At 37.9% G+C, this 27318-nt stretch overlaps 5 protein-coding genes across 7 annotated transcripts; 3 read left to right on the top strand and 2 right to left on the bottom strand.

Moving 5' to 3' along the window:
- Window positions 1-37: 37 nt before the first annotated feature.
- Window positions 38-10022, bottom strand: CSI1 (binding protein). 2 transcript variants are annotated; one of them, XM_088827012.1, is made up of 8 exons: window positions 9603-10022; window positions 9083-9231; window positions 8340-8413; window positions 4349-7397; window positions 1607-4151; window positions 801-1255; window positions 550-666; window positions 38-452 (listed from the first exon to the last, which is right to left on the bottom strand). In XM_088827012.1, the coding sequence occupies exons 2-8, from the start codon at window positions 9146-9148 to the stop codon at window positions 300-302; spliced, it is 6459 nt and encodes a 2152-aa protein (XP_088683138.1). In that variant the 5' UTR covers window positions 9149-9231; window positions 9603-10022; the 3' UTR covers window positions 38-299. The 2 variants fall into 2 exon arrangements, with proteins under 2 accessions (XP_088683138.1, XP_012853380.2); XM_012997926.2 differs by having other exon boundaries at window positions 9083-9222; window positions 9603-10002.
- A 2716-nt stretch (window positions 10023-12738) lies between these two features.
- On the top strand, window positions 12739-17321 carry LOC105973014 (SAP domain-containing protein). Its single transcript, XM_012998005.2, has 5 exons — window positions 12739-13057; window positions 13964-15385; window positions 15862-16041; window positions 16137-16288; window positions 16430-17321. The coding sequence occupies exons 2-5, from the start codon at window positions 14005-14007 to the stop codon at window positions 16934-16936; spliced, it is 2220 nt and encodes a 739-aa protein (XP_012853459.2). The 5' UTR covers window positions 12739-13057; window positions 13964-14004; the 3' UTR covers window positions 16937-17321.
- Window positions 17322-17899: 578 nt separating this feature from the next.
- Window positions 17900-19454, top strand: LOC105973085 (large ribosomal subunit protein eL30). The gene is made up of 5 exons (XM_012998092.2): window positions 17900-18060; window positions 18176-18281; window positions 18393-18494; window positions 19084-19152; window positions 19255-19454. Exons 1-5 carry the CDS (start codon window positions 18040-18042, stop codon window positions 19293-19295), a joined length of 339 nt encoding a protein of 112 aa, XP_012853546.1. The 5' UTR covers window positions 17900-18039; the 3' UTR covers window positions 19296-19454.
- Window positions 19455-20909: 1455 nt separating this feature from the next.
- LOC105973081 (uncharacterized) lies at window positions 20910-24156 on the top strand. 2 transcript variants are annotated; one of them, XM_012998087.2, is made up of 7 exons: window positions 20910-21547; window positions 21704-21951; window positions 22086-22241; window positions 22347-22503; window positions 22631-22773; window positions 22885-22920; window positions 23251-24156. In XM_012998087.2, the coding sequence occupies exons 1-7, from the start codon at window positions 21472-21474 to the stop codon at window positions 23920-23922; spliced, it is 1488 nt and encodes a 495-aa protein (XP_012853541.2). In that variant the 5' UTR covers window positions 20910-21471; the 3' UTR covers window positions 23923-24156. The 2 variants fall into 2 exon arrangements, with proteins under 2 accessions (XP_012853541.2, XP_088682447.1); XM_088826321.1 differs by having other exon boundaries at window positions 22885-22924; window positions 23255-24156.
- A 282-nt stretch (window positions 24157-24438) lies between these two features.
- LOC105972877 (short-chain dehydrogenase/reductase rusD) lies at window positions 24439-27318 on the bottom strand. The gene is made up of 3 exons (XM_088826322.1): window positions 26746-27318; window positions 25802-25961; window positions 24439-24914 (listed from the first exon to the last, which is right to left on the bottom strand). Exons 1-3 carry the CDS (start codon window positions 27080-27082, stop codon window positions 24578-24580), a joined length of 834 nt encoding a protein of 277 aa, XP_088682448.1. The 5' UTR covers window positions 27083-27318; the 3' UTR covers window positions 24439-24577.

Below are 27318 nucleotides of genomic sequence, written 5' to 3'. Positions count from 1 at the left end.
ATTATTACAAACCACACGAAATATGTAATAATATATATATGCTCAAAACCATGATTAATTATTCTGAATAATACAAATGTGATTACAACACAACTACAAGGAAGCTAAACCCATCATTTGTTCAGTCCAAATATTTCTCAAAAAAAAAAAAAGAATAATGAAACCTCAAATTACAACAGATTGCCCAAAACTATATACATCTCAACACGAAATCAAGAATTATATATAAGAAAAAAATATTTGATTAAAAATAAAAATCTGTAAAAAATAGCGTATTCGCGCTTAAGAGTTTCGAAACCTTAGCAGGATATCTCCTTGTTAGACCACTGAAACTCTATTTCCAGATTCCTCGAAGGTCCACTTTTGCTTTCGGGAAGTAATGTATACTCCCCAGCAACTGCACCTAACATCACCACACGATCGATTTGTATCGTCACCTTCCCAAACGAGCTCTGCATGCATACATCAAGAAAATTTGTATTTTAGTAAAATACCCAAATTAAAAAAAAAACGATACCAAAAAAAAATTGGGTTTCAAGTATATACTACCTTGCCCATTTTGCTTTTATTTTTGCATGAAATGTGAAGTTTCTGCCCCTTCGGGGGACTTTCAAACGACCAAGAAAAGCTCTCCTCCCAGTCTGGATTGGGACCAGTCGATACAACCTGAAGAAAAGCAAATAACGTTTTCAAACGGTCAATTTACTAATATCTAAGTCATAGGTTAACAATACAAACAATCATAGATAACACCATTAAAAAGAAACCAAGTGAAGAAAAAAAATTTACGACTTTTAGACCTTAGTTTGCCGTGGAGGAGTATTTCCAAGGGTGAGTTTGCAATAAACACTTGCGTTCCCAACGGATTGCCTCATATTGCTCCCTTTCTTGATCGTCACGACAAGAGTTCCGGGCAAACACTGCAGCAGAAATTCCGCCTTCTCCTGAAATCGAGGTGGGCCCGATTGGATCAAATATTGCAACAGTGGAATCGCATCGGCAGCGGCGATCGATTGTGCTCGAGAAACTTCGGCCGGACATGCAGACCATGCTTGCCTGAGAAGAAAAAGCGCATCCAACGCAGCTTCTTGTGTGGCCTCTGATCCAGTCTTGAGAGAGGTCACTAAATGTGGTATACTTAGTGTTGAGGGCTCGGTGGCTCTTAGACGTGGGAAATTGCCAAACAACGAGTTGAGGGCCTTCAAATACTCCTCGTTTACGGTGCCACTTGCCCACAAGTCTTTTTCAATTGCAGCTACAAGAGAATCGATAATTTAAATATTATATCATCACAAACAGCGTGTGGGAAGATTAAGCAAATGATGAGTTGCAAGTAAATATTGCAGAACATGGTCAAATGTTGACCGACTAATTCAGATATAGTGATCGAGACAAATATATTGACGAGGGCATTTGTCACACATGCAATCTAAAATATCAGCAGAATGACCCAATAATGCTTGGAGAAGCATATTATACAGCATGTCGTCATGCAAATGTTCTCATCATCGGAACGATAAAAGACAAAAAGAGATACGACAAAGTAATCTAAGGTTGCGTTTGGATACGACAAAAGAGATAAAATTAAAAATAAAGATTTTTTTACCTGTTATAGCTCTGACAGTTTCACTTGAAGCATATTCTTGTATGGTACCGTTCGAAAAAAGAAGTTTGATAAACATCGCCGCCTGTACAGATGTCTCGGGGTCACCCGACCCGATCAGATCGAGCACCACCTGAACACCACCAGCTTCTGCAACTGCCCTTTTATTAGACCTGCTGTACATTACAAGATTCTGCAGGGCACATATAGCCACGACTTTCATCTCTTCCGTAGGCTGATCCTCTAGAAGATTCACCAGCGCTCGGCATGCCGACACAGCGTCAGCGGTTCGAGCAAGAGCCTCGTTCTGAAAGAGGTCACCAAGAGCGAGAGTTGCTAGTAACCTCGCCTGTTGGCCTTGTGTTTGGGGATCCAAAAGGTACTGTGACAAGGGTACAATCGCTGATTTTGTAACTTTCGAATCCCTGATCTTAACATTGTTCAGCAAAACCTCGAGTAATCGTGCGGCGGTTTCCTCACACTGATGGCCCCTAAGAATATCCAAAAGCGCCTCGATTGCACCACTTTCAGCCATTGCTTCGGCACTGGTCGAGTCGTCACTCTCCAACACTAGAAGAGCATTTAGTGCACCAACTACTGTGCTCTCTGAGCCCGAGTGAAGCAGCCTCACCAAAACTGCTACAGGTACTTCCAAATAGAATTCGGAACTAAACTGCAGAATACTTGATAACACAGAAGCAGCAGATTCCCACAGGGCATTTGGGAGCAAAGGATCGGATTGAAGTATGACTTTGGATAGCTCACTCACACCACCCTCCTTTGCAATTTCGTTTGGCCATGTCGCTGCCACACTTACGAGTGCCCTCACAGCTCTGTGCTGCAAAATAGGAATGCCGGAACCAAGAATGCGTACGAGTGGACCAATCACCTGCTGTGTTAAAGGGTCCGTCTGAAGATGATCCTCCAATAGCAGGTGGGACAAAAGCTCGGCAGCTAATTGCTGCACTGCCGAAGCAGGGGAGTCGAGTAAAGGTAGGAGAGGCTCCATACATTGTTGAGATGGGAGAGTATAATCGGCACGGCACTGCGGGTGCTCTAGAATGTTCACGAGAACCTGCAATGCGCTGTGCTGTCCGTCGGGTCCGAATTCTAACCTCGTCAGCAACATGAAGAAAGGCTCGACCACCTTCGCTGCCGATGCACCTTTTGCAATGGTCGCGTTATTCGTGAGTATCCTGAGCAATTCGGCAAATGCCGCAGAGAGAAAATCTGGAGCTTCGTGGAGTATATCGAGCACGCTCTCAACTACTCCAGCTTTCACCATTTCCATCTTACAAGCAGGCCTGTCTTTTCCCAACTTAACAAGAGCTCTAGATATAGCCTCATGGAGCAAATAATTCCGACCGTAGAGAAGGCCCACAAGAGGGATCACGGCACCATGTGCAGCAACAAGCTCTGCCAGCTGTTCATCGTCTAGAAGCTTATCCAATGCGCGAACAACTGACTGGTGAGCTGGGCCGTATTCGGTAACAAGGAGAGAAACTAAGGGCTCCACACAGCGGGCTGCTGCTACAGTAGATCGTATTCTCGTGTTGCCAAAGAGTACGCAGCACAATTCGGCGGCATCACCCTTCAGTTCCATTGAGTAATTCGACGAAAGAATCCTGCACAGCACATCAACAGCATTCATCTCAACATCCGCAACCGCGAGAGCTCTTGAGGGATTCTCACTCAGCAGCCTAACCAAAGCAGCAATAGCAGCATGCTGCTCTTTCTCCATCCCCGTATTCAGAATCTCGACCAACGGTTGAACAGCTTGCCTGGAAGATTCGGCGTTCCTTACATGGTCAGCAGAAAACAAATTTTCCAGGGCTTTAGCAGCACTGTATCTTGCTGCTCTTCCACCCAAACGCAGAACTGCTACAAGTTGACTAACAGCACCAAACGCAGATTCGTGTCTCCTTATCTCAGCTGTGCTGAACAGAATGCCGAGTAAATCGGTAGCAGCTTTCTCGAATGCATCTTGTGGGCTCAGGGATAGATATTTGGTCAACCCTTCCAATGCCCCCGACTCTACCATAACAGTTTGATTAGAAGGACAATCGTTAGCAAGCTGGATTAGAAGTCCCAGAGAAAGAAAAGGTGCCCCTGGGCGATCCGGAATAGGTTTAAGCAAATCAACGAGCGCTGGTATCGCTTTCCTAGAAGTTGCACCAGCTCTGATGTCATCGACCCTAAAGAATCTCTCGAGAGCAACTTGGTCAGGATAGCGAACCAAAGCAAATTCCTCTGACAATTCAAGAAGGTCGTTTATATCGTCATCGGCGCATCCGAGCAAGGAAATGAGTCCTGTTGGTGCCCCTGAATTTGCAGCAGACAGAAGGGTTCCCCTGCTACCGTTACAGACCAAACTGGCCACGGCTTGGGCGGCGAAATATCTGTTTGACGCGTCCTCTGTCCTCAACAGATTAGCTAGCACCGGAATTGATTTCATAGTTGCATTTGCACGAATGATCTCTCTATCTTGAAATAATACTGCTAACAATAATGCACAAATCCATATACTGCCATCCTCCTTATAATCAGTCTGCAAAATTATCAGCAAAAAATTAATAAAAGAATATACCAGATTTTTTTTTAAATCAGCATTTAGAATTGCGTTGTGAATGAATACGAGAACAAGATAAAAATTCATACGAAAACTGGTTTTCACAAAATCGAGAGCTTCTTAGTAAGTAGATACATAATGGTCAAGTGTGAAAAATAAAGGACTAAACTGAATACCTGTGCATACTGCGAAAAGGATTGAGAAATTTTCTCAGTGAGAACTTCAATTGCACCAGCCTCCATTATCTCGAGTTTAGTTTTGTCGTCATGGCTAGCAAGTGTAGAAAGAAGCCATATGGCTATATTGGAACCACAAATAACTGATGTACTTTTCTCTGAGTCCCGTTTACTTGTTTCATCAGTTATCCTGGAGATGCTTATGATGTCATCGTTGCCCTGATCTCCAGCTTGAGAAGACTCTGTAGAACTTAGCATCCGAACAAGAGAATTGACGAGTGAAGCGCGCAAATTGGATTCGTATAATTCTTCAACTACTCTTTGATGATTCACTTTTGCACCGCAAACTAGAAGTGCTGCTCCTCCAATTTGAACCCTTGCATTTGAGGAACTGATTACCCTTCTTGCAATGGATGAAATACATCCAGTGGCACAGGCAATTGTGTTCCCAAGAACTAGGGCCTGAGCCTTGCACAACCGAGATAGAATTTCTATGGCCTTATCCTGTAATATTGGCGTCGCATCAGCAATACACGAAACAATCGGGGCAATGCTACTAGGGTTGTCGGCTAGAACTACCCAAGCAGGTTGCATCTGCCCGATATCTGGGACAGGCCTCGATAGGAAAGCGAGTGCATCTAGAGCCTCTGATGTAGCAACAGATCTACTGTCGGCACCTTCCAGGAAAGAAACTAAAGCAAGCACTGTGCCGGTACAATTTAAACAGTCAGTTAGAGTAGAATCAATCTGACGAGAACCGAGCAGCCGAGCAATTGCAGCTGACGCATGGATCTTTCCGACGTTTGTGCCTTCACGCAGAACTCTAGTTGCAGGACAAATAATTTCTTCTGATACAGCTTTTGCTGAAGCCTCACCGTCTAAAAGGAGATTTGCCAAAGCACAAACTGCTTCCTCAGCGACTTGCAATTTTGAAGAGTTAGCAAGGACCACCAACAAAGGCAACGCATCTCGAGCAACCTCTGCCACATCATGGTTCTCTTTAATAGAGAGAAAGATCGCTGCAAGGCAATGGGAAGCTTCCACTAAGATGCTTTCAGATTCAACATTTAAAAGTTTCATGAGGGACCAAAGGGTCTTGACAGCAATGTTCGTTTCACGCAAGTCCTTCCTGATTTCAAAAATTCCAGCCAGCGCTCGGGCAGACTTCGCCTGAGTCTCTTCTTTCGTCGAGCTTAAGATTTTTATCATTGTCTCGATGGCATCATTTGCTGCGCTGCCTTCATGCACCATATCATTTAAAGCAGCCACAGAGAGCAAACTTTTTAAAGCATCCAAGACATAAATTTTAGATTCGGGCAGGTCACTGGTTAATAACGCAGTGAGTTGGCTGATTGTTGCTGTATCTGACTTGTGAATCAAATGGTTTAATGTCTTGGCAGCAATCTCTTTTCCATTGGAACTTCCATTCTTTAGCAGCCAAAGTAAAGCTGGAACAGCATCAGCGCTTTCAACACAGGCACGTATATCCTCACTGTGGTTGCAGAGGTTTCCAAGGATCGTTGCGGAATCTTCTTTAGCTTTTGCAGATCCCGTTTCTAGAATTTGAACAAGCGGGGGAATGCCACCAGCAGCCGTAATAGCCCATTTACTTTCATCGTTTTCATGCGATAGAAGGCAAAGTAATGAAACTGCACACTCCTGCTGCTGCTCCGACGAAAGACCAAGAAGAGATATCAAAAGCTGAATCCCTTCACGGCCCTGAAGCGCTTGCCACAAACTACCTTCATTGTTGCAGAGAACAAGAAGGGATCTTATCAACTCCTCTTGAACTTCATTAACCGCCATCGTAATCAAACCAACAAGCAGTCTTTTTGCATCAGAATTCGCTAGTTTGCTCGCCAGTACTGCATTGCCATACAAACTGGCAAGAGCTTCTATCGTACGCTCTTGCACCAAAAACGGTACCTTAAGTTTGAACTGCTGCACCAATGTCTTTTCCACCTCCATCGGATCTGATGCTCTCGTATTTTCTGCCTTGATGTCGTATATCATCAGGGCAGACGCCAGTGCTCCTAATGTATCCGCTACTTGTGCAGGAGAGCCACACGATTCAAGGCTTTGACCAAGACTCGCTATGACAAACGACAGACCACCGGAGATGTTTGCAAGCGCGCACATGGCATTCTCTTGCAAAGCTTGGGCAAACTCGCCTTGCATGAATTCTTTTGAAGGAGCTATCGTCGCATTAATGAGAACAGGAATACCATTGGCATTAGCAATCTCTTTCCTAGCTTCTTTGCACTGTGCTGAAAGAGATTTAAGGGCTGCTGCCGCTTCTGCTCTTACAGAAGCTTCATTGCCAGGTCCAAGTAGCTTAAGGAGCAGTTTAGTGGCTTCAGCGTCCAAGACTTTCGTACAAACAGATGCATCCTCCATCATCATGCATGCAAGGAGAAAGCATACATTCGCTTGAGTACTTGACTGGCCTGCCGTAAGCAATTTCACTAGTGTATCGACTCCTCCAGCTTTAATCGTTGCAGACCAAAATCCCTCGGTGCTGCTAGAAAGATTCCGCAAAGCTCCCGTTAGCAAGTCATCAACGACATTTCCAGCCTTAAGCCCCTTCTCTAGTAATTGCCATAACACGGGGACAACTCCTTCTGTCGAGAAAATTTTTGAGCCAACATGATCCCTAGCACCACCTTGAGAAACAGCGAATATTGTCTTTGCCGCGGCAATTTGGCCTTCACCCGTGTTTGATTTAAGAAGACCGAGTAGTGGAGGAATGCAGCCTCCGAGTAACACTTTCACCCGCAATTCGTTCTCTTTGCAAAGAGAACATAAAACAGTAGCGGCCTGTATCTTTATCCCTATTGATCCAGACCGAAGAAGAGACACGAGTACTGGAACTGCTTGAGAATGGGATCCAACAGCACCGAAAGCATTTTCCCGTGTATTAATTAGGTCGAGCAATTGCCTCAAGGAATTCTCTTTTTCTTGCGACGACGATGAGCTTTGACGCAACTGCTCGATGCATTGGGCGACGCTTGCTAATGTTCCATCAGGGTCCTCCATGCTACTCCTATCTCTGCAGGTAAAGAGTTACCATGATTGTCATCCAGACTAACCCGACATAAACTTGCGAAATATATCGGATAGAAAAATAAACAAATGCATAATGTAGAGCCTGTGCAAATTAGAAGCTATATGCAAAACAGAAAATAGCACTATTATGATGTCTATGATACCATTAATATTAGAAATTGAAATTACCAGAAAACAGAAGAAATAAAATAAAATAGTGCATCAAACTCAATGATTGTTTGTTTTAGTGTTGCTACTATTGATTAACCAATCTCAGTTGATGGCAGCAGCTTTCAAACTCGATTAAAGTTCTTAAAACATGAAGGATCTGATGTTAGAAAGTACCGTGATTTATTTTCAAAGAAGAATATATGAATTACCATATGCCATTTGTTCTCATTTGTATTTAATGAATTTAGATATAACTAAAACACACATTATCACCATTTGATAAGCATATAGCATATATTTAAGAAGATTCATTAACATTAAGGCAATGTTAGATTCACATTTGGGGCTATATTTCCATTTCATTCTAGGGAAAGATGTTTTGGGAGAAAATTTAAAAAAAAATGATGTTTTTTTTTTGTATTTTGAAGGTGTTCGAACAAAGGTATTGAAGAAGAATAGAAAAATAAACTGATGTTTGTACTGTTTTTTTTTTTTTTTTTTGTATTTTGAAGGTGTTCGAACAAAGGTATTGAAGAAGAATAGAAACATAAACTGATTTTGTTTGTATTTTAGTGACATTTTTTATAGAAGCTATCAAATCATGTTTGAAAGATAGAATCTTTTCAAAAAAAATCCCCATTTTTTTTTGAAAAGCTTAACAAACATTGCCGAAGTCTTCCGGGTTGATAATTTTTTTCAAGTTTCTTTCATATCAGGAGCATCAACCAGTAAATTATGTGCATAATGAAACAGCGTATCATAATTCATAACCAACCTTGAATTCAGTTTCGTGAGGGCATGGGGAGTTGGAGGCTCTGAATCATGAGGTTTACCTTCCCCGCTTCTCTCCTACATAAGAAAAAAAATGCATAAACTTATTGTAAGAGATGCACAAATATAAACGGAATATGATCACATAACTATTCAAATTCTCGGGAATTATAGCAATCTAGCAAAGATTGTCACTGAAGATAGCAGTAAATGAAGTGGCAGAATTATATAAATTTCAAAATATCGCACATGTCATTCAGGATCTTACGATCTCTTTGGTTGAAATATAAAACCAGGTAAAAATTGAGAAGCAAATTCCCTCTGTTTTCAATGGTTTCAAGAAGTAATTTCAGGAAAATGTGAAATAGCTATCCTACTTCACCGTGATCAATCGTACTTTCAATCTCAGCTCGTGTTGCATGTACAAACAACAATCAACAAATTATATACTGCTGCAACTTAATACGAAAAATCTAACGAGATCCCTTTTCCTCAAGTACACTGGCAAGAACCCTTCTCGACTCCACATTATTATTAGCTAAAACAACTAGCAACGACAAAAGCAAAAATTAGGAACACTCGTCACAAGTAAGTACTACAGCTCACACATAAGATCCGACCATAACTTCGACAATCAAGAACAATCAAAAACTAATTCTTGACTTCAGATCATGGAAGTTCAGCATATTCCAAAAATCGAACTAATAGTAAATAATGTAATAGCTCTCGATTTAAGAGAAATCTTACCAAGTCGTTATGGGGAAGGCCGCTGCCGTTGGAAGTAGGAACCCTCCAAGCCATTGTCGTCGCCATATTCGCTCTGATCCCGAGATCTTCACTTCAGATCTGAATCTCTCGAATCACAGCCACAATTAAACAGCAGAGTCCTGTTTCAACTGACAAGTCAACCACAGTTAAAAGCAAGTCCAATAAACTAATAAAATTATACTAGCTATATATACACTCTTAAAACTGAAATCCAAATGCCTCACAGTAATAAGCACTAACTAAATCGCAAATTGACTGAATTAATGACACTGCATTGAGCTGGGGGCACTGTGATTTCATAAGATTCAAATCAATTAAAAAAATCGAATCCAATGAAGAAGCAATTTCTTCCAGGAAGTTACTAGATCAAGGTGGAAAAGGGGGAAAAAAGAAAACTTGACGAATTCAACCAAAGAAGAAGAACGAAGCACGAATGTTACTAGGCTTGTGATGAAAGAGGCGAGATCTAAGCAGAAATGAGAGAAATTGGGGGAAAAACCTTAGTGTTAGATTGTTGAAGATGACATCAAAATCTCCTTCGGCATGAGTGTTGGAGCTGCAATTAATTCTAGAGAGAGAGAGAGATAGCTGCAATTAATTCTAGAGAGAGAGAGAAATTGGAGAGAAGGTCGTCTGTCTGTTTGTCTGTCTGGTGCTTCTTCTTCTCTCTCTCTCTCTGAAATGCAAAAATTGTAAGGTTTCGTAGCTCACAAGCGAGGAAGATAAAAGGCGTTGCACTTGTACAGAGAGAGAATGTGTGTGTAATTGTGTAAGTAATTGTGTAAGTAATTGTGTGTAATTGTGTAAGTAATTGTGTGTGCAATGTGTGTGTGTGAGAGAGAGAAGGCTTAGCTAATACTTGCAGGCAAGGTCCAGGGGAAGTGCGATGGACCACCGACAGATTATAAGACGCGGCTTCGGCGTCGGTTTCGGCTTCGGCTTCAATTTAGCTTCGACTAGTTTGGGTAAATTACATATACCTTCCTTGCAATTAGGTTAAACTACATCTAGATCCCTTGTGATTTAGAAAATTATATATACCTCCCTTGAGGTTTAGTTCTAGGCAGTAATTTACCCCATATGGGCATTGACATGAAAAGGTTGGAGTTGGACTGTAATTCCCTTTTCACCTTGAACCAAATATTTGTTTAAATTGTCGCTTTTACCCTCTTAAGTTTTATTTAAGGGTGGGGCTAGAACAAATAATTCTTTTCTCACTTCAATACCACCAACATAAAAAATAAAAAATAAATAGGTAATAACATTATTACCCTTAATGAAAATCAATACCACACAAGATTTGTGTGGTATTGGTTTTATTAAGGGTATTAATGTCATTACGTGTTAATTTTCTATTTTTTTATGCTGGTGGTATTGAAATGAGAAAAAAAAAAAAAAGGTATCTGTTTTAGCCGTCCCGTTTATTTAAATCAAAAATAAGAATCTTGATGTACTTTTTTATCGAAAATAAAATTGAAATTCATATGTTTGTGCAAAAAAAAATGACAGAGTCTCAATCAAACTGGCCACTATAAAAAAAATTGATTATACGAGTTATTGGTTAAAAAGATGGTTATTCGATCAACTTTGTGATTTTATTATGGCTCCCCTTGTGTCTGTAAAAATAAGTTACAAGGCAAATTACGGTCACCCATGAGGTAAGGTTAAATTATGAAATTCCGTCATGTTTGAGTAATTAGAACCACTCTTCAATTACGTATTTTCTTACGGAAAAACTCCTATTTCAGTAGGTAAATTTGACATCGTAAGGATGAGTGTGTAACATAATACATAGTTGAGGGGGTGTTTGCAATTATCAAACACATGATGGGGGTTTAGTAATTTGACTTTACCTCAGCGATGACCGTAATTTGTCCTAAATTACAAGACGCAAAAATTATGACAAATTTTAGGGGGTGTGTGTGGAAGTTTCTAAATTCAAGGGGGGTTAATTTTAGTTTGATCTAACTTTGGGGGAGGTAAGTGTAACCTTTTAACTTCTACTCTTATGGTGTCTCTCTCTCCTCTCTCACACAAACACACATACACAGTTGGCATAATATATATTGCAATCTCAATATATAGATACAAAAAACAAAGTGGTGGTATTATATATAATACAAAATAAGATACACCTAATAAGGATGGTTAATTAAATATATTTAAATCCAACAAACCATGTTCCTCTTTCTTGGGTCAATTATAAGTAATCTTTGATTTTTACCAAAATGCCCACATGCCTATTAAATTATAAAATCATATATTTAGCATAATGCAAAATTTTACAATGGATGGATTAGGACTGCACAACAAAAAACAGCTGTGGGGCTTATTTATAATTATTTATTCTTATTTTTCTTGCTTCCAATTATGCCCCTGGTTGAAATTAGCACCACTTAAGTCTTAAAACATGATTATGGTTTATATAAACCGTGTCCATATTTTTTTTTGTCAATTTTGTTAGTTAAAACGGAAAAAATGGAATTTATTTTTTGATTTTTCAAATGCTTTTGAAAAATACAAGTTGTGATTATGAATAAGGTTTAAATAATTGTTTATTTCTAAAAGCTTCACGTGTTTGCAAATGTTCTGAAAATCATTTTTAATTAGTTGATTTATAAGGTGGTGTTTGGAAAAACTTTTGAACGAAAAATGTTGTTGATTACGAGTTTTTTTAATAACATGGCCTTGCAACACACACTCGCAAGGAGATTTAAAACTGCGATCTTTCATCAAAATTCAATACGAGAGAGACTTAGATATTTACTAGATTAAACTTTAATCGATAAGTTGTTGCTCGTGAGTTAAGTTTGGAATTATTGCTTATTTCTAAAATTAGGTGTACTTTGTTGGAGGGGTATAATTTTAAAATGAGAAATTACAATTATTATCAAGTTATTTAGATGAAAAATGTGAGCGATTGTGATGTGGAAAAAAATATCAAATACAGAGTATCATGGTATCCTAAACGAATATTATCGAAAGGGAGCGGCTAAAACAAATACTGTTTTTTTCTCACTTCAATACCATCAACATAAAAAATAAAATAGATAATAAATAGGTAATGACATTATTACCCTTAATGAAACTCAATATCACACAAAATTTATATGGCATTGATTTTATTCAGGGTATTAATGTCATCATATATTTATTTTCTAGTTTTTATGTTGGTGGTATTGAAGTGAGAAAAAAAACGTTATTTGTTTTAGCCGTCCCCTTATCGAAAACATATCAAAGCAGTGGTTACAATTTCATTCGATGCGACATCGGTACCATACTGTATTGTAATGGTATTGCATTCTCAATACCATGGTATTGCATTCTCAATACCATGGTATTTCCGACCTGATTTTAATTTCAAAAAATGCTTCAAAAAACTTGCAATCAATTCGAGAAATGCAAATCATACTAGGCAAGTGTGACGAGCTCATCCTACAAAGTATTAACAAAAATATTCGGACTCAGGTCAACCGACACGACGTTCTAATATTTCACCAGCTAGGCCATTGAAAAATATTTCTTAAAAAAAAAAGCCCATTTAAAAACCATGTAGTTATTCGGGCCGAGTCCCAAAAAGTCCATAACAATGGGCCGAGGGTAGAAACGGTCCAATAAGATGAATATCAATAAATAGGTAATCAGGGGTATTTCTGTAATTTCACCAATTCGTTCCTCCATATCTCTTGTGTTAACCCTTTCTCCCCGTTCCACACCCAAACCCGAGTGCCCTAGCTCCCGATTTTTCTTTTCTTCGATTTGCAATTTATTGAAGAAAATAAAATAAAAAATTCTCAAAATTATTTGCTTTAATATTTTCAATTTACTGATTAATTTTCGCTGGTTTTTTTTTGTTTGACCCTCTGATAATTGTTTTTGTGTTGTGATGGAATTAGGGTTCTGTGCGACTCTTAAATCATCCGTTTGAGCGCTGCGCATCCCATCGTCTTGACTGTGAGTCTTCGTTTCTTGAATTTGCAGAAGTGATGGAATTAGGGTTTCTTTGTTCATTTTGTAATATTTTTTGGTGGGGCGGGTCTTCGTCTTCGCGGGTTAAAAATAAAATAAAATTGAAATGTTGGGTAATAGATTATTCACTTGTAGTTAAATTTGTTTATCTTGTGTCCCAGTGGTGAAAGTTTGATGTTTTGGGTGAGTTTTTGTTGTGGTCGATTTTTCGTTCCTCCGAACACATCTGTTATTTTATGAGATTTAAATGCATTACTTTTGGAAGTTTTTTCATAATTTGGGTTACAATTGGGGAATGTACTTAGTTTTGGTTATAGAGATGTAAGAAAAGGAAGTGTTGTTTAAGTGGGCTATTGTGTGTGCAATCATTTTTCTTTAGGCATATGCAATGAGAGCTTGGAGACAAATCGGAATTGATGCATCAAAAACCATGATATGGTGTAATCTGTCTTTGAAATCTCTAATGTGTTTTTACCAGTGAAGAGACCATGATTTACGTAGAATATCTGCTCGTGCCGAAGGCCCAAGCGGTGTTTTCTTTGCTTACTCCTATTTGTCTCTAATACTAAATTGACAGAATTTGTTGAAGATAATTACTGTTAAACAAACGAACGATTGATTAAACATTTTGGGATGTAGAGTTATACAGAACTTATCGAAGGCATGAAGTGCGTGAGGGTGACTTGTTAGAAATTATCTGCCTTCTGTAACCGCAAAAATTCCGTCTCTCTAGCATCATTTATGTTAGTTAGTTAGGGTTCATGAAAATGGATGCATGTATACCTATTGACGAGCTATGTTCATTTGTTAATCTTGAATCTTGTCGATTGTTTCTTTTACTTCAATTTTCTTTCAAATGAATGCCCTATTAATGGTTTGTAAATTTATCAGGTAACATTTTGATAACAAAGGCTAATAGGGTAATATACAAGATGTCGTCATCACCATATGTTAAGCTTGGCAGTCGATCACTTGATCAGTGGAAGGTCACTGAGCTGAAGGAAGAACTGAAGAGACGTAAATTAGCAACTAAAGGTTTGAAAGAGGATTTGGTGAAGCGATTAGATGAAGCAGTTCGTATTGAAAGAGAAAGTGTCATTGAGTATGCAGACATCGATGCTTCCCAATCTGACTTACCTTCTGAAAAAGCAGAGCCAGAATCTAAAGTTTCCGTGAAAGCTAAGGATTTTACGGTTGAAAAGGTAGATGAAAAGTCTGATCATGGGATTGGTAATCACGGAGGTTCACTGGGTGAAGACAATAAAAAGGACTTAGTGCAAGAAACCAAGATTGATGGGCTCGAAGGGGAGCAGATTGCTGAATTTGCTGCTGTGGAAACTTCTGTTATCGTGAGTGAGACGGTCGAGAATTTGGCACCTTCGAGTGGGTCCCAGTTGCAAGTTGATGGAATAAACGAGGATGGAGGTTTTACTTTAAGGTTGCCACATTCACTGGACGATGCTATTCTTGAACAGAAACGGGATACACATTCGACTCAGATTGACAATGAAGCTATGCATTCAACGGTTCCAATGGAAACTGATGAATCCAAGTGTCTCCAACCAGACCAGAGTGTCCAACCATTGAAGTATCAGGTATCTGAGGTTGACCCTGATTTAGGGTTTCAAGTAACATCTGATTCTGTTTCTACTGAATCTGTCTCCATTATTGAGAAAAATGAAATAAAGGTAGATGTAATTACTGACAATGTCCAATTAGAACTAGATGTTAAGCATGAGATGGCGCAGCCTTCACCCAGCAGTGCTGTCCTAGACGGCGGCCTATCGCACTCAATGGGTGTTGAAGAACCAATCGACAAAAAAGATTTTGGAGAGTCAAATGAAAAAAAAGATCTTGGAGAGACGTATGAAGAAAAAGATATTGGAGAGCCAATTGAGAAAAAAGATATCGAAGAGCCAATTGAAAAAAAAGATTTTGGAGAGCTAATTGAGAAAAAAGATTTCGAAGAGCCTATTGACGAAAAGGTCCCTATGGGAGCCACTGATGGAAGTACTCCAGAAAATGTTGTTATCTTCAACAATGTTGACGGTGGAGATTTGGGTTCTGCTGAAAAGCTGAACTTAGATAGGAGTTCTGGTGATGATTCCATGGAGGAGGATATCTTGGAGAGTAAACAAATGGAGTACAAGTCTGATATAATCAGTGATGATGTTGAGAAATCTGGAATGCCAATCGTGAAAGAGGATGATGATGTTGATGTTGTTGGTCATGATAAACCGGTTGAAAGTAAGGATCCTATTGTTCACAACGCGGCAGTTTCTACACTGACAACTGTGAAAAGGAAATTTCATGGTACGAGTTATATATATGTAATAATCCATATGTTTTTTTTCGTTTTTTAGTAGCATTGCATCAACATGATTAACCTACCTCTATTTGCCTTGATTTTAGTAATAAGTTCTAGAGATATGCTCAGCATGGGAATTTAGATTACTGTTTACATGCTCTTTTTTTTTTTGTATCGCGAAGGATTTCTTCCTTATGCTTTGTTCCTTCCTGACATACACGAGAAACTATTTTCCAAACAGTTCATAGTATTACATATTGAACATTCTTGAAGTAGCCTTCAGTTGGTATTTCACTATTTCTAAACGAAGCTGCTTCATCCACCTACATTGGCTTTTGGTACAAAGAAGATGATTGAGTTCGAGGTTTCCTTTTCCTAAATGCACGAGTCATGTTTGAAACATTTGTATTTATGGTTCATATACCTTTTTTTATTTATATAAGCTGCCAATTTTATTGACTTGTGATTATAAATATTTCAGATAAAGAAGCAGTTGCGAATAACGACACTGTGAAGAAGCAGCGCAGGTGGAATGCCGAAAGCTTAAAGGGTTCTGAGCCACACAGCGCTAACATAGCGACTCCCGTAACGCCTAAGAGTTTATCTGGACCTGCTTCAATCCCCACAGTTAATGAAGCATCATCGCCCAAGGAGCGTATTGGTAATTTCCGGAGTTCTTCATCGTTACAGTAATAACTCCTTGCTACATCTTTTTATTCTCTGAACTGCATTGTTGTGTTTGTTTGCTTTACACAGTCCCACCATCATCCAAGCCTCCCAGTAATTCTCTCAGAATTGATCGGTTTTTGCGTCCTTTCACACTAAAAGCAGTGCAAGAACTTCTCGGCAAAACTGGCACTGTTACTAGTTTCTGGATGGATCAGATCAAAACCCACTGCTATGTTTCTGTAAGTTTTGTCGGTAAATATATCATTTCTGCGGTGCAAATAAAATGCATGCATGTATGCATATATATATATATTTTACGTTAGAGCTCGCTTTAATGTGATGTAGTATGGTTAGTTACTAGAAATTTACTTCATATGCAGTATTCATCGGTCGAAGAGGCGCTAGAAACCCGTAATGCTGTATACAATCTCCAGTGGCCCCCGAACGGGGGCCGTTTGTTGCTAGCTGAATTCGTTGACCCCCAAGAAGTCAAAACCCGTGTAGAGGCCCCTCTTGCATCCCCCTTAACACCTTCGACAAGTACAGTTCCTGCCTTCGCTACTATCCAACCCCACCAACCCAATGTGCCACCTCAGCCTTCACCACGTCAGCAAATCCAGAGGCATCAGCTTCCACCGTCTACCCTTCCACCACCGCCACCACCTATGCTGTCCAATCCACTTCTTGCTAGAGAACGCCTGCAACTGTCAAGGGACCGGATTAACCTTCCACCGCCGCCCCCACTGTCGGAGAAGGTGGACCCACCGATAGTTACCCTGGACGATCTTTTCCGGAAAACCAAAGCGATACCTCGAATTTACTACCTGCCATTATCCGACGAACAAGTTGCAGCAAAGCTCAAGGCACAGGGGAAGAATGTTAATTAGGATGTGTTATGGCAGGAGAGATCAAAATCGAATTAGTGATAAAAAAATGTGAAAGTTAAAATGGTAAGAAAGTATTATCATAATTACGTCTTATGCAGGTCTGCAGGTGTTGCTGCTCGTTGCTGGTTCAGTGATGGCATTCGTGTTATTTCATGGATTTGCTTTTGGGGCTGAGGCTGAGTTTTAAAATCTCTATCTTTCGTAAACAATAGCCTCTTTTTATTTTGATGGATGAGAGAGAGAGAGAGAGAGACTTAATTGAGGATATATGTTTTAAGATTGCATTAACTTGAGATTAGAGGACACCCTAATTCATGTTTGGTGTTGTATGTACTTTGTAGCTGTACTGTTATCTTTATATCTTGACTCTGACTCTTTATCTTGCGATTGTGGTTCGTACGTCGTTTATTCCGTGTTAATTGCGTTATATGATTACTATAGAAGTTTTGATAGTGTTATTTGTTTGACAAAATAAGATAATAACGTGAGCATTGAATTGTTTGATAAGGAAAAGAAAGTGGGTTTTTTGTTGTCAAAAACTTTGTTAATTAAAATCGAAAAAGATGGTGTTTTACGGTATTGTAGAATCTACATCTGGTGAAATTATGTAGTTTTACACTATTGATATGGACGTAATAAAACACATACCCATGTGTATGTGTGCTATAAATCTACGATCTTATAAGCGGGGTTTTACTTGGACGAATAAAATTAATGTTGGGGTATATGTGAATTTTAATTTGGGAGTATAAAATAAAATTTATAATTTTTGGTGCTAAAAAGTAAAAACTAGTTCTTTATAAAATTTATACTTTGGCTTTTTTTTTTTTTTTTTTTTTCTTTTTTGAGAAAAAAATATATACTTTGTTTTACTAACAAATAATAATGAAGAAAAAAAGACTTTTTAAGTAAAAAAACTTACAAACTTGGGGTAGTATTTGACAATTTCTTAAAACTAAAGGGATGCGCTTGTAAATTCCGCAAACTTTACAGGTCTATGAAAAACCCTTGCCCTGTATCTACACACGCTGTAAATTAGGGTTTCACAATCGTCTTCAGCAACCTCGCGCCGCGGAACTCTCAAAACCAGACTTCCAGCAAAAATGGTCGCCGCCAAGAAAACCGTACGGATCCTTCTCCGCCACCGCTCAATCTCCGATCACCGATCTATCATTTTCCTTCTTCATTTTCATTTCTGTTCATTTCTCAAATTTTGTACTGTTTTTTTTTTCTCCGCAGAAGAAGACCCATGAGAGCATCAACAACAGGCTCGCTCTGGTGATGAAGAGCGGAAAGTACACCCTTGGTTACAAGACCGTACTCAAAACCCTCCGCAATTCCAAAGGTACCTTTTTTTTGCTGATTTTTGATTTTTTTTTAATTTTATGTTAAATCTGTTCGGATTAATGTTGTTTTGATTTTTTTTATAATTAATTGTGTTAATTTTGTTAATTAGGTAAATTGATTCTTATCTCGAACAACTGCCCGCCGTTGAGGAAATCGGAGATTGAGTACTATGCTATGCTCTCCAAAGTTGGTGTTCATCACTACAATGGAAGTAAGTTTGCTGAATTTGTGATGTGATTCATATATCCTAGTTTTTTTTAATTGGATTTTTTTCGTGATACCTATTGGTTTGATTGTATTGAACGAATGGGGTTCTACATTATGATTCGAACATTCTAAATGCTGGGATTTATTTCGTTGTGTTTCGTAATTATGCTCGAGTATAAATTTTGATGTTTATAATAGGTTTTGATAGCTATCTAGTTGAATGTACCTTAAAATGTGACGATCTTACAACTATTTTTTCGCTCTCTTATGACCTTAAATTTGTCGTACATAATTGCTTATTTGGTGTGATGCACTTCGATCATTTGGTTTCTCTCCGTTTTTTAGCTCTTAGAACAACTTTTTATCAAAATTTTCTGTAATAATAATCATGTTTAACATTTTTGCACTTGTTTCACTGTGTGCACTTGTTACATTTCGTCTTTGCGGAGAAACCTTAGGCCTGAGGAGACTGTAGTTAATATCACACACACACACACACACACACACACACACACACAAGAGAGGGATAAAATGAAAACGAGAATTTTATAATTTTTTTTTTGTTTTTCTCACTCGTTACAAATTATTGCCAGATAATGTTGACTTGGGAACTGCTTGTGGAAAGTACTTCCGTGTTTCATGCCTCAGCATTGTCGATCCAGGTAACTAAATGAAACCCTTTTGATTTTATAGTAAACTTTCTTATTCGAACATTTTTTTTCTCGTTTGCTGATGTCATCAATTTCTTACACTCAACAATGTAGGTGACTCGGACATCATCAAATCGTTGCCTGCTGACCACTGAGAGAAAGAGATAGATAGTTTTATGCCTTGCTATTTCCTTTTTTTCTTTTTTGGATTTCTTGAAATGTTTCCTATTTTTAAACGTAAAACGACACCTTGGCGGTTGGAATTTTTCGTCTTGAATTCTATCTGTGTTTATCTTATATGTCTTGCTGGTTTTTGACACTTTGTTTTTAATTCTGCTATTTTACATGTTTAGTGGTGAATGCATCTGACTATGAAAGTTATATGAAGCAGACGATTTAACTTCCGGTTTTGTTTAGAGGAAAAGAGAAGGAGAGAATAATTTTGCATCCGACTTTGAAAATTATGTTTGGATTGGAAGATTTGATAGATAAGATAATAGCAATTAGTTGCAGCTTGATTCGAATTTATTTACACTTTTTGCTACCTCTAATTGTTAAACTTAAACCATGCAGATTAAATCATATGCACGTAATTCATCGATTATATTTTGAGTAGATACTCTTGCAGATAGGCGAATTACGTTGTGTTGAAATTAAGTTTGCTTGAATTTATCTGAATTTGTATTGAACAGTTAAAATTTTGTCTGATAAGTAACCGAATCGAGCTCGAAGATGCTATAATTTAGTTGAACATCGAGCTCGAGCTGTTCTTCATAGCTTCTTAAAAAGTATATGTTCAAACTTGACACGTTGTGTTACAAAATTGTGGTTAGATGAACTTTTATGGAATGATCTCGAATCAAGTTAAGGAATTCATTAAATAAACTTCATTTAGTTACAAAAAAGAAAGAGAGAAGTGAAATCACGATTTATTTAATGTCACAATCGATGAACTTTTTTTTTTTTAATGTCACAATCGATGAACTTCATTGAGTAATATGTGACCATACATATATGATTGTGCGTAGATCTATTATGCAAAATTACTCCATGTATCTCATCAGGTATACCACATGCAAACATTATTAATCAAATTTATTACTTTCACAATTTAATTTTTATTTTTTTTTAAATCTTGAGTTATTTTATTACCGAAAGGAAAAGAATCCCATGATTTCTTTTTCAAAATGCGAAATAACTCAATTATTTTTTTTTTATCCACATAATCCACTTTTATTAATGCCACGAATTTGATTAAGAGGGTGTTTGGCTAAGCTTATAAGATGTTAAAAGGAGCTTATAAGATGTTTTGGAGCTTATAAGCTCTTCCAAAGTGTTTGGTAATTTTTTATAAAAAGATCTTATTTTTTTTAAAAATAAGTTGTTGGAGAGCAAATAAGATCTTTTTAAATAAGTACATCTACCCCACCTTTTTATTTAAGATCTTATAATGTGTAAAAATATTAAATAAGCTCATTATCCAAACACTCTAAAAAAATAATCCTAAAAATAAGATGTAACAGCTTATCAGATCAAAAAACATCTTATCAGACGTAAGAGCTTATCAGCTGTTTAAAATAAGCTTAGCCAAACACCCTCTAAATTAAATTCACTTTAATTAATCAAATTTAATGTTGAAAATTTGAAAGCACACACACCCTGGTGAGTTGAGTGAATATCTAGGAAGTACACGTGTACACAACACTCATATATATGACGTATGTATGACGTGATATATATATATAACCCAAAAACCCCCAATTTTGCTTACAATTACATCCCTAAATTGTTTGAAAACTTTTCTTCACGCACAACACACACACTAAAACGTAAAACCCAAAATCAAATTTCTGTAATACACAGCACTCACTTTCACATTCTATATCCGTTTCTCTTCTATGTATAAATCTCCGCGTCAATCCATCCCCAAAACCTCACCAAGAAAACCCTAATTACAGCTGAACATAATTCTTGATTTGTCGAAACAACCCATTTTTCTCAATTCGTTGGTTAATTTTATTCCAACGCAATTCAGTTAGGTTTTTTTTTTTTCTGGGTTTTTATTTTTTGAAGTCTCTCGTCGCTGCATTGGTTAAATTTGCGATTTTGAGCATACCCTCTTGGTTATTTGTGTTAAAGATTTGAATTATTGTTTGTTTTCGTAGATAAATTAGGGTTTTTTTTTTTTGGGTTTTTGATTTTGAATTCAATTGATTTATGGTGTTTGGGGTTCCCTGTATCTGTACAAACACGTAGACCTATATATACATACACATATACATACATATATATAGAGTTGTTCTGTGGAGTGGAGAGTGGAGAAGTAGTGGAATGAATAGTGTGTGCACTGAACAGATACTCGCCGAAAAGCTTTCCAAGCTCAATAGCACTCAGCAATGCATCGAAAGTATCCATCTCGACTTACTCTTATTTCACGATTGTTTGCGTTTTTTCTTGATTTGCATTCTTTAACTTATTATTAGTTCGATCAATGTCGAAAAGAACTGCTCGATTTTTGTTGTTGTTTCAATTTGTGTTGATTCGTGTACGTTTGTCTACGTAGCTTTGTCACATTGGTGCATTTTCCACCGAAGTAAAGCCGAACTAGTCGTTTCCACATGGGAAAAGCAATTCCAAAGCTCGGAAATGGCGAAAAAGGTACCTCTTTTGCACCTTGCAAACGATATCTTGCAAAACAGCAGACGGAAAGGGGACGAATTCGTAACCGAGTTCTGGAAAGTTCTTCCTTCGGCACTAAAGGAGGTAGTTAATAAAGGCGACGAACGTGAGAAGAAAGCTGCATTAAGATTGGTGAGATTCTTAATTTTCTCCGAATTGGGAAAAAAAAAGATTAAATTTCGTACGGGTTTTTCGTTTCCAAGACTCTTGAAAATTCGAATGAAGTTGGTTTCTTGAATTAGTTGAAAATATATCCTTTTTAATAGGTTGGGATATGGGAAGAAAGGAGAGTTTTTGGTTCGCATGCTCAAAGCCTTAAAGAAACTATACTTGGAGAAGAATTGCCTCCGCCTTTAGAGCTAAAAAAGAAGCGCTCACGTTCGGTAAAGATAGTTAGAAAAGATTCCCGATCTATAAGAACGGTGAGATTTACCGTTTTCTTGAATTCTTTTTTTTTTGGGGTTTTTTTTTTTACATAGCTTGTCGGGATTTAATTTGGATCTTGAATATTCTGTTACCGTAATCAGAAATTGAGCATTGGTGGAACGGCAGAAAAAATAGTATCGGCTTTTCACTCGGTGCTTAGTGAAAATGCCAATGAAGATGAACAAATGAGTAAATGCAAGTCTTCGGTTCATCGTGTCAAAAAGATGGAAAAAGATGTCGATGTGGCCTTAACTAAAGGTAAGCTGATTATTTAGTAACTTTTATATTCGTAAAAGGGATTTAAGACAGTCCGTTTTTTTAGTTGTTCGTTATATTTTTGTCCGTTGTATTTAATGTCTAAAAGCGACTTTTTTTATTTATGCAGCAAAGGATCCGTCACGTAAGACTCTATCGAAAGATTTGGAGGAGGAAGAGAATCTTTTGAAAGAATGCATCGAAAAACTAAAAGCTGTTGAAACGGATAGAGTTGCTCTCGTTTCTCAGCTACGAGATGCTCTTCTTGAGCAGGTACTCGAGCGGGCCCCACTAATGATTTTGTTTTTATTTGTTAATTTCTATAATTGAACTTTTAATTGACACGCGATTCTCCTGTGGTATTTTTGTTCTTTTTGATTTCAGGAATCTGAGCTGGAGAATCTTCGGACACAGATTCAGGTTTGTGCTATGCGATTTTTTTTCCTTAAAGAAAGAAAAAGAAAAAACGGACCTCGTAGCTTCAATAAAATCGTTTCCTTTTTTTTATGTGGATTGGAGTATGTTTACGATACTTCAAAAGAGTGTAGAGATAAAATATTGTCATCCTCGGTTTCAAATTAAATGTTGTTTAAGGTTCCGTCACGTGTATTGAGTAAGCTAATAGTACGTATGATTTTTACGGAAACAAAAACACATAATAAAGACTGAAATACCCTAATACATAAATGTGGCAAAGTTTTTGTTTCTCTTGATTCCACTAATACAAATTCTCAAAAAAAAAAATTCCAGGTAGCTCAAGCTCAGGTAGAAGAAGCCGAACTAATGCGTAAACACTTAAACGAAGACCGTACATTTGAGCCAAAAAAGTCAAACCCACCAACAGAAAAAGTCAATGGAAAATCGGCCCAACAAATCGCAGCAGAAGTAGCCGACAGATTAGCAGCCTCCACCTCATCTCAGTACATCATGACATCTGTCCTCTCGACTTTCGCGGCCGAAGAAGCCAAAAACGCCAGCCTAACAACTTCTTCATCGGGCAATAATCCCCCGCAGCAGCAGCACAATCCTTATAATATGGTGCAACCTCCGCCTCAAATCTCGAATTCTCAAGCCCATTACATTCACTCGATCCCGAATCCACCTTATAATATGGGGTCGTACGATTACAACGGTGGTCTTGCGCTGCAAACCGGTCCACCTGCACCAGCGCCTCCATACATGGTAAGCCCTATGGTGCCTTTGATGCAGCAGCAGCCACCTCAGATGCCACATCAGCAGCAGCAGCCGCCACCTCAGATGCCACATCAGCAGCCGCCGCCACCTCAGATGACACATCAGCAGCAAATGGTGACAATGGGCCATCAGCAACAACCGCAGGGGCCAGCTAGTTTTCGAGCTGTGGGTCCCATGCAGGCGGCACCTGGGATGGTCTATTACACCCATCCGTACGGTTCGCAGTGACGGTGTTTTGACGAAACTACCCCTCGGAATTTTTGTTTGGTTAGATGACATAGTAGATACAGATGAATCGTGTATTGTGGGTGCGAATAGGGTTTTTCGATTTTTTCTTTTTTTTTTTTGTTTTCAGGACAGGATACTGTTTGATGTTTCCATAGATGTGTTTGTATTCTTGTTGTAAGATTATGTGACTCTGAGGGAGCTGACATTTTTCTAAATGCTATTTTCAGACCAGAACTATCACTTTTCGAGAATTTCGAATTTTTACGTAAGTCGGACACTAATTTCAATTTTATAAAAAGAAAACCCGGAAATTGGAATGAAAAAATTGTTCCAAAATCGAAAATTTTCGGAGGAATTCAGAAATTCTGAATTTGTGTTCACCTACAATAATCGGAAATCGAAATCTAATATGTATTCCAATTCAATTAACACAAAAAAAAAAAAATCAAAAATTGGAACTTACGGAATTCGGGATTGAAAATAATATTCCAAAATCGAAAAAAAATCGGATTAGAATTGGCAGAATTCAGAAATAATATTCCAATTCCCACCCCTAGTTGTGTTAAAAGAGATGGTAAAATATTATTACAACATAAAGAGTAATAAATCTTATACATCAGAAATATGTATATACACACACACACACAAACATAAATCAAATTTGGAATTTCTTTCTGAGAATAAAATCTCTAACAAAGAGAGGAATGTGATACAAAATTGCCATTACAGTAGACATATGGCCTAAGGTGAGCCAAGCACAAGGATTTTCCTTGAGCACTTCATCGACCGTCTTCTTCGCAAACTCTTCTGAAGGAGTCGATTTTGGGCTCTGTGATAAAGTTGCTCTTGCTCGAATCGATTCTTGAAACCGTTTGTACAGTTTCCACTCTGGCATTTGATTGTACGATGCTAAAGCCGAGTTTCCGATATTGGATTTAATGCCTCCGGGGACAACATTAATCACATCAATCCCAAAGGGTCTTAGTTCCAATCTGCATTGTACGATTGTACACAACAAGAATAATATTTCAAGAAAAATATTTAAATAAAAAAATAAAGTGGCCTTACAACACGGAACCCAAAAGGAGTAAAGGTTATAGATGCTCGTTTCTCCATCGAACTCATTTTTCGTTAATTAAAGACGTATACTTCGAAATGTATCATTGAGAGGATCTCGGAAATTCTGAATTTTGCAAGTTAAAAGACGAAAATTGAAATTTTGAAACAAAAAGGAGTAATTGTCCAAGGAGGCTAGATATACGGGGTTGAGAAAGAACTTTGCGAATTTTAAGAATCCATCTTAGTTGACACATAAGCATCTTTGCATCCACGTCGTCCTTTGACAGTCACTTTAACGGGCTTTTAAGGAGTCGAGGACTAAAATTCTGAACTTTTTCGAATTAAAGGACCTAAGAAAAATTGAAACAAAAAAGGACTAAATGTGGGAAGTAGGCCAAGTTAACGAACCAAAAAGGTAAGCCGTATTTTCTGTTAGTTACTCCCTTCGTGCCGAAATACTAAGAGAATTATTAAAAATATGTATGGATTGTAGGAAGAAACATGCAAAGTGGCTGAAATACCCTTCTCATTAATAATTATCTCCACTAATCCTCTCTCAACAAATCAAGAATGTAAGGGTAAAATTGAGAAAAGTGCAATTAATACATCATCGTACACATAATAATTAGTTCGACACATACTTTTTCATTTAAGGTTAATTGTTACATCAGCTAAATTGATCCAAATCCAGTGTCATATTTCCTCGAATTAAATTGGAATTTTCATTTAGCACGACTTTATAGAAGGATGGAGAAAGCCGATTTTTATGATAAAATGCAAAACGGCTAGTAATTATATATATGTATATACACACACATACCTTAAAGTATCACTGAGTGCATGTATAGCAGCTTTCGATGCAGTGTAAGCACCTGCCCACGGTACAGGGGCTAATGCGGTCACACTTCCGATGTTGACGATTTTGCCCTTCTTTCTAGATGCCATGTGAGGAACTACTCCTTGAATCAATCTCAATGCACCTACACAAGGAACATTAAAACATACATTATTAAATAACTTAAACAACAAAATATGCGAAATAAATATTGGATCAAAGATATTATTCCTTGCAACAATTGTATGAGCATTGCAAAATCGAGGATTATTATCTTGGCAAATAATATGTTAAGTGAATGCATAAAAGAGGACAAATTTAAATAATTAAAACAATAACGAAAGACAAAATGATGGACCTGATTTAGAGACGAGAAGAAGAAAATTCTTACTCAAACAAAGATAACACCTAGTTTAGGATTTAAAAACACGAGATGTTGAAAGTCAAAAAAGAAGACTTATAACCGTAATTTGCGTCTACATCTTCATAACTAGCAATAACACTTATTTGTTTTTGCATCTTGATAAACACAAGAGCACTTTTTATTATATCGCAATGAAGATCGAACACGACTTTTTAGTTCATTGTAAATAATGACCCAAGAACGCTCTCAGTTGGTTATCTATATTACGGAGTTGTTCAAATGCACGACTAAACAAAACAAATTGCAAATATGATGAAGCTAAATATAGCCGATGGCCTAAAATTTATTCCCCCATAGCAAATTCTCATCGGCATTTCTACAAACACAATACAGTCATTTTATAGAAATTTTGCTTCTCCCCAGAAACATCTACTATACACTAAATCTGATCCGGGTTCAAAGTTCAAATGAGTCATAATAACAATGATGATGACAAACAACAATAATATCCAAACACCCATTATAGAAATTGGAAGAAAATGAACAAAAAATTGAATTATTTTACCAAAAAAATTAGTGTTGAAGGTCTGCTGAATGGCGGACAAAGGGACCTCGGCGAGGGGTCCGACGCACTGGATCCCGGCGTTGTTCACCACAATATCGATACGCCCAAACCGCTCCAGAACCGTCGACAGCGCGTGGCGCACACTCTCGTCGGAAGAAACGTCCAGCTCCTGGGGGAAGAACCTCGGATCGTCCTGCAGATCAGAAATGGATGCGAGTGAACGGGCAGTCGCCACTACCAGGCAGCCACGCGCGGCGAACTCGTGCGCCAGCGCGTGACCTATACCACCGGAGGAGCACCCCGTTATCACCACCACCTGCTTCTCGTACTCGCCCATGGCTGAGATGCAAATTCCGCCGGAGTTCCTTTTTTTTTTTAATTAATTAATCAAATTATCATTATAAGCATTGATTTCTATTATACATTATTAATATTTTCAAATTAATATATTTATATAGTTTTTATAAGTGCAAAAGACAAGTGACAAACATGTTTTTATAAGGGTAAGACAATTTCATATTTAAAATTATATTGCTATTTAATTTTATTTTTTTTAAATAAAAACTTTCATAT

The sequence above is a fragment of the Erythranthe guttata genome, chromosome 12 (genome assembly GCF_056151865.1).
Source record: "Erythranthe guttata isolate IM_541 chromosome 12, IM_541, whole genome shotgun sequence".
In the NCBI taxonomy this organism is placed as follows: Eukaryota; Viridiplantae; Streptophyta; class Magnoliopsida; order Lamiales; family Phrymaceae; genus Erythranthe; species Erythranthe guttata.
This window is presented reverse-complemented; position numbering and strand designations above follow the sequence as displayed.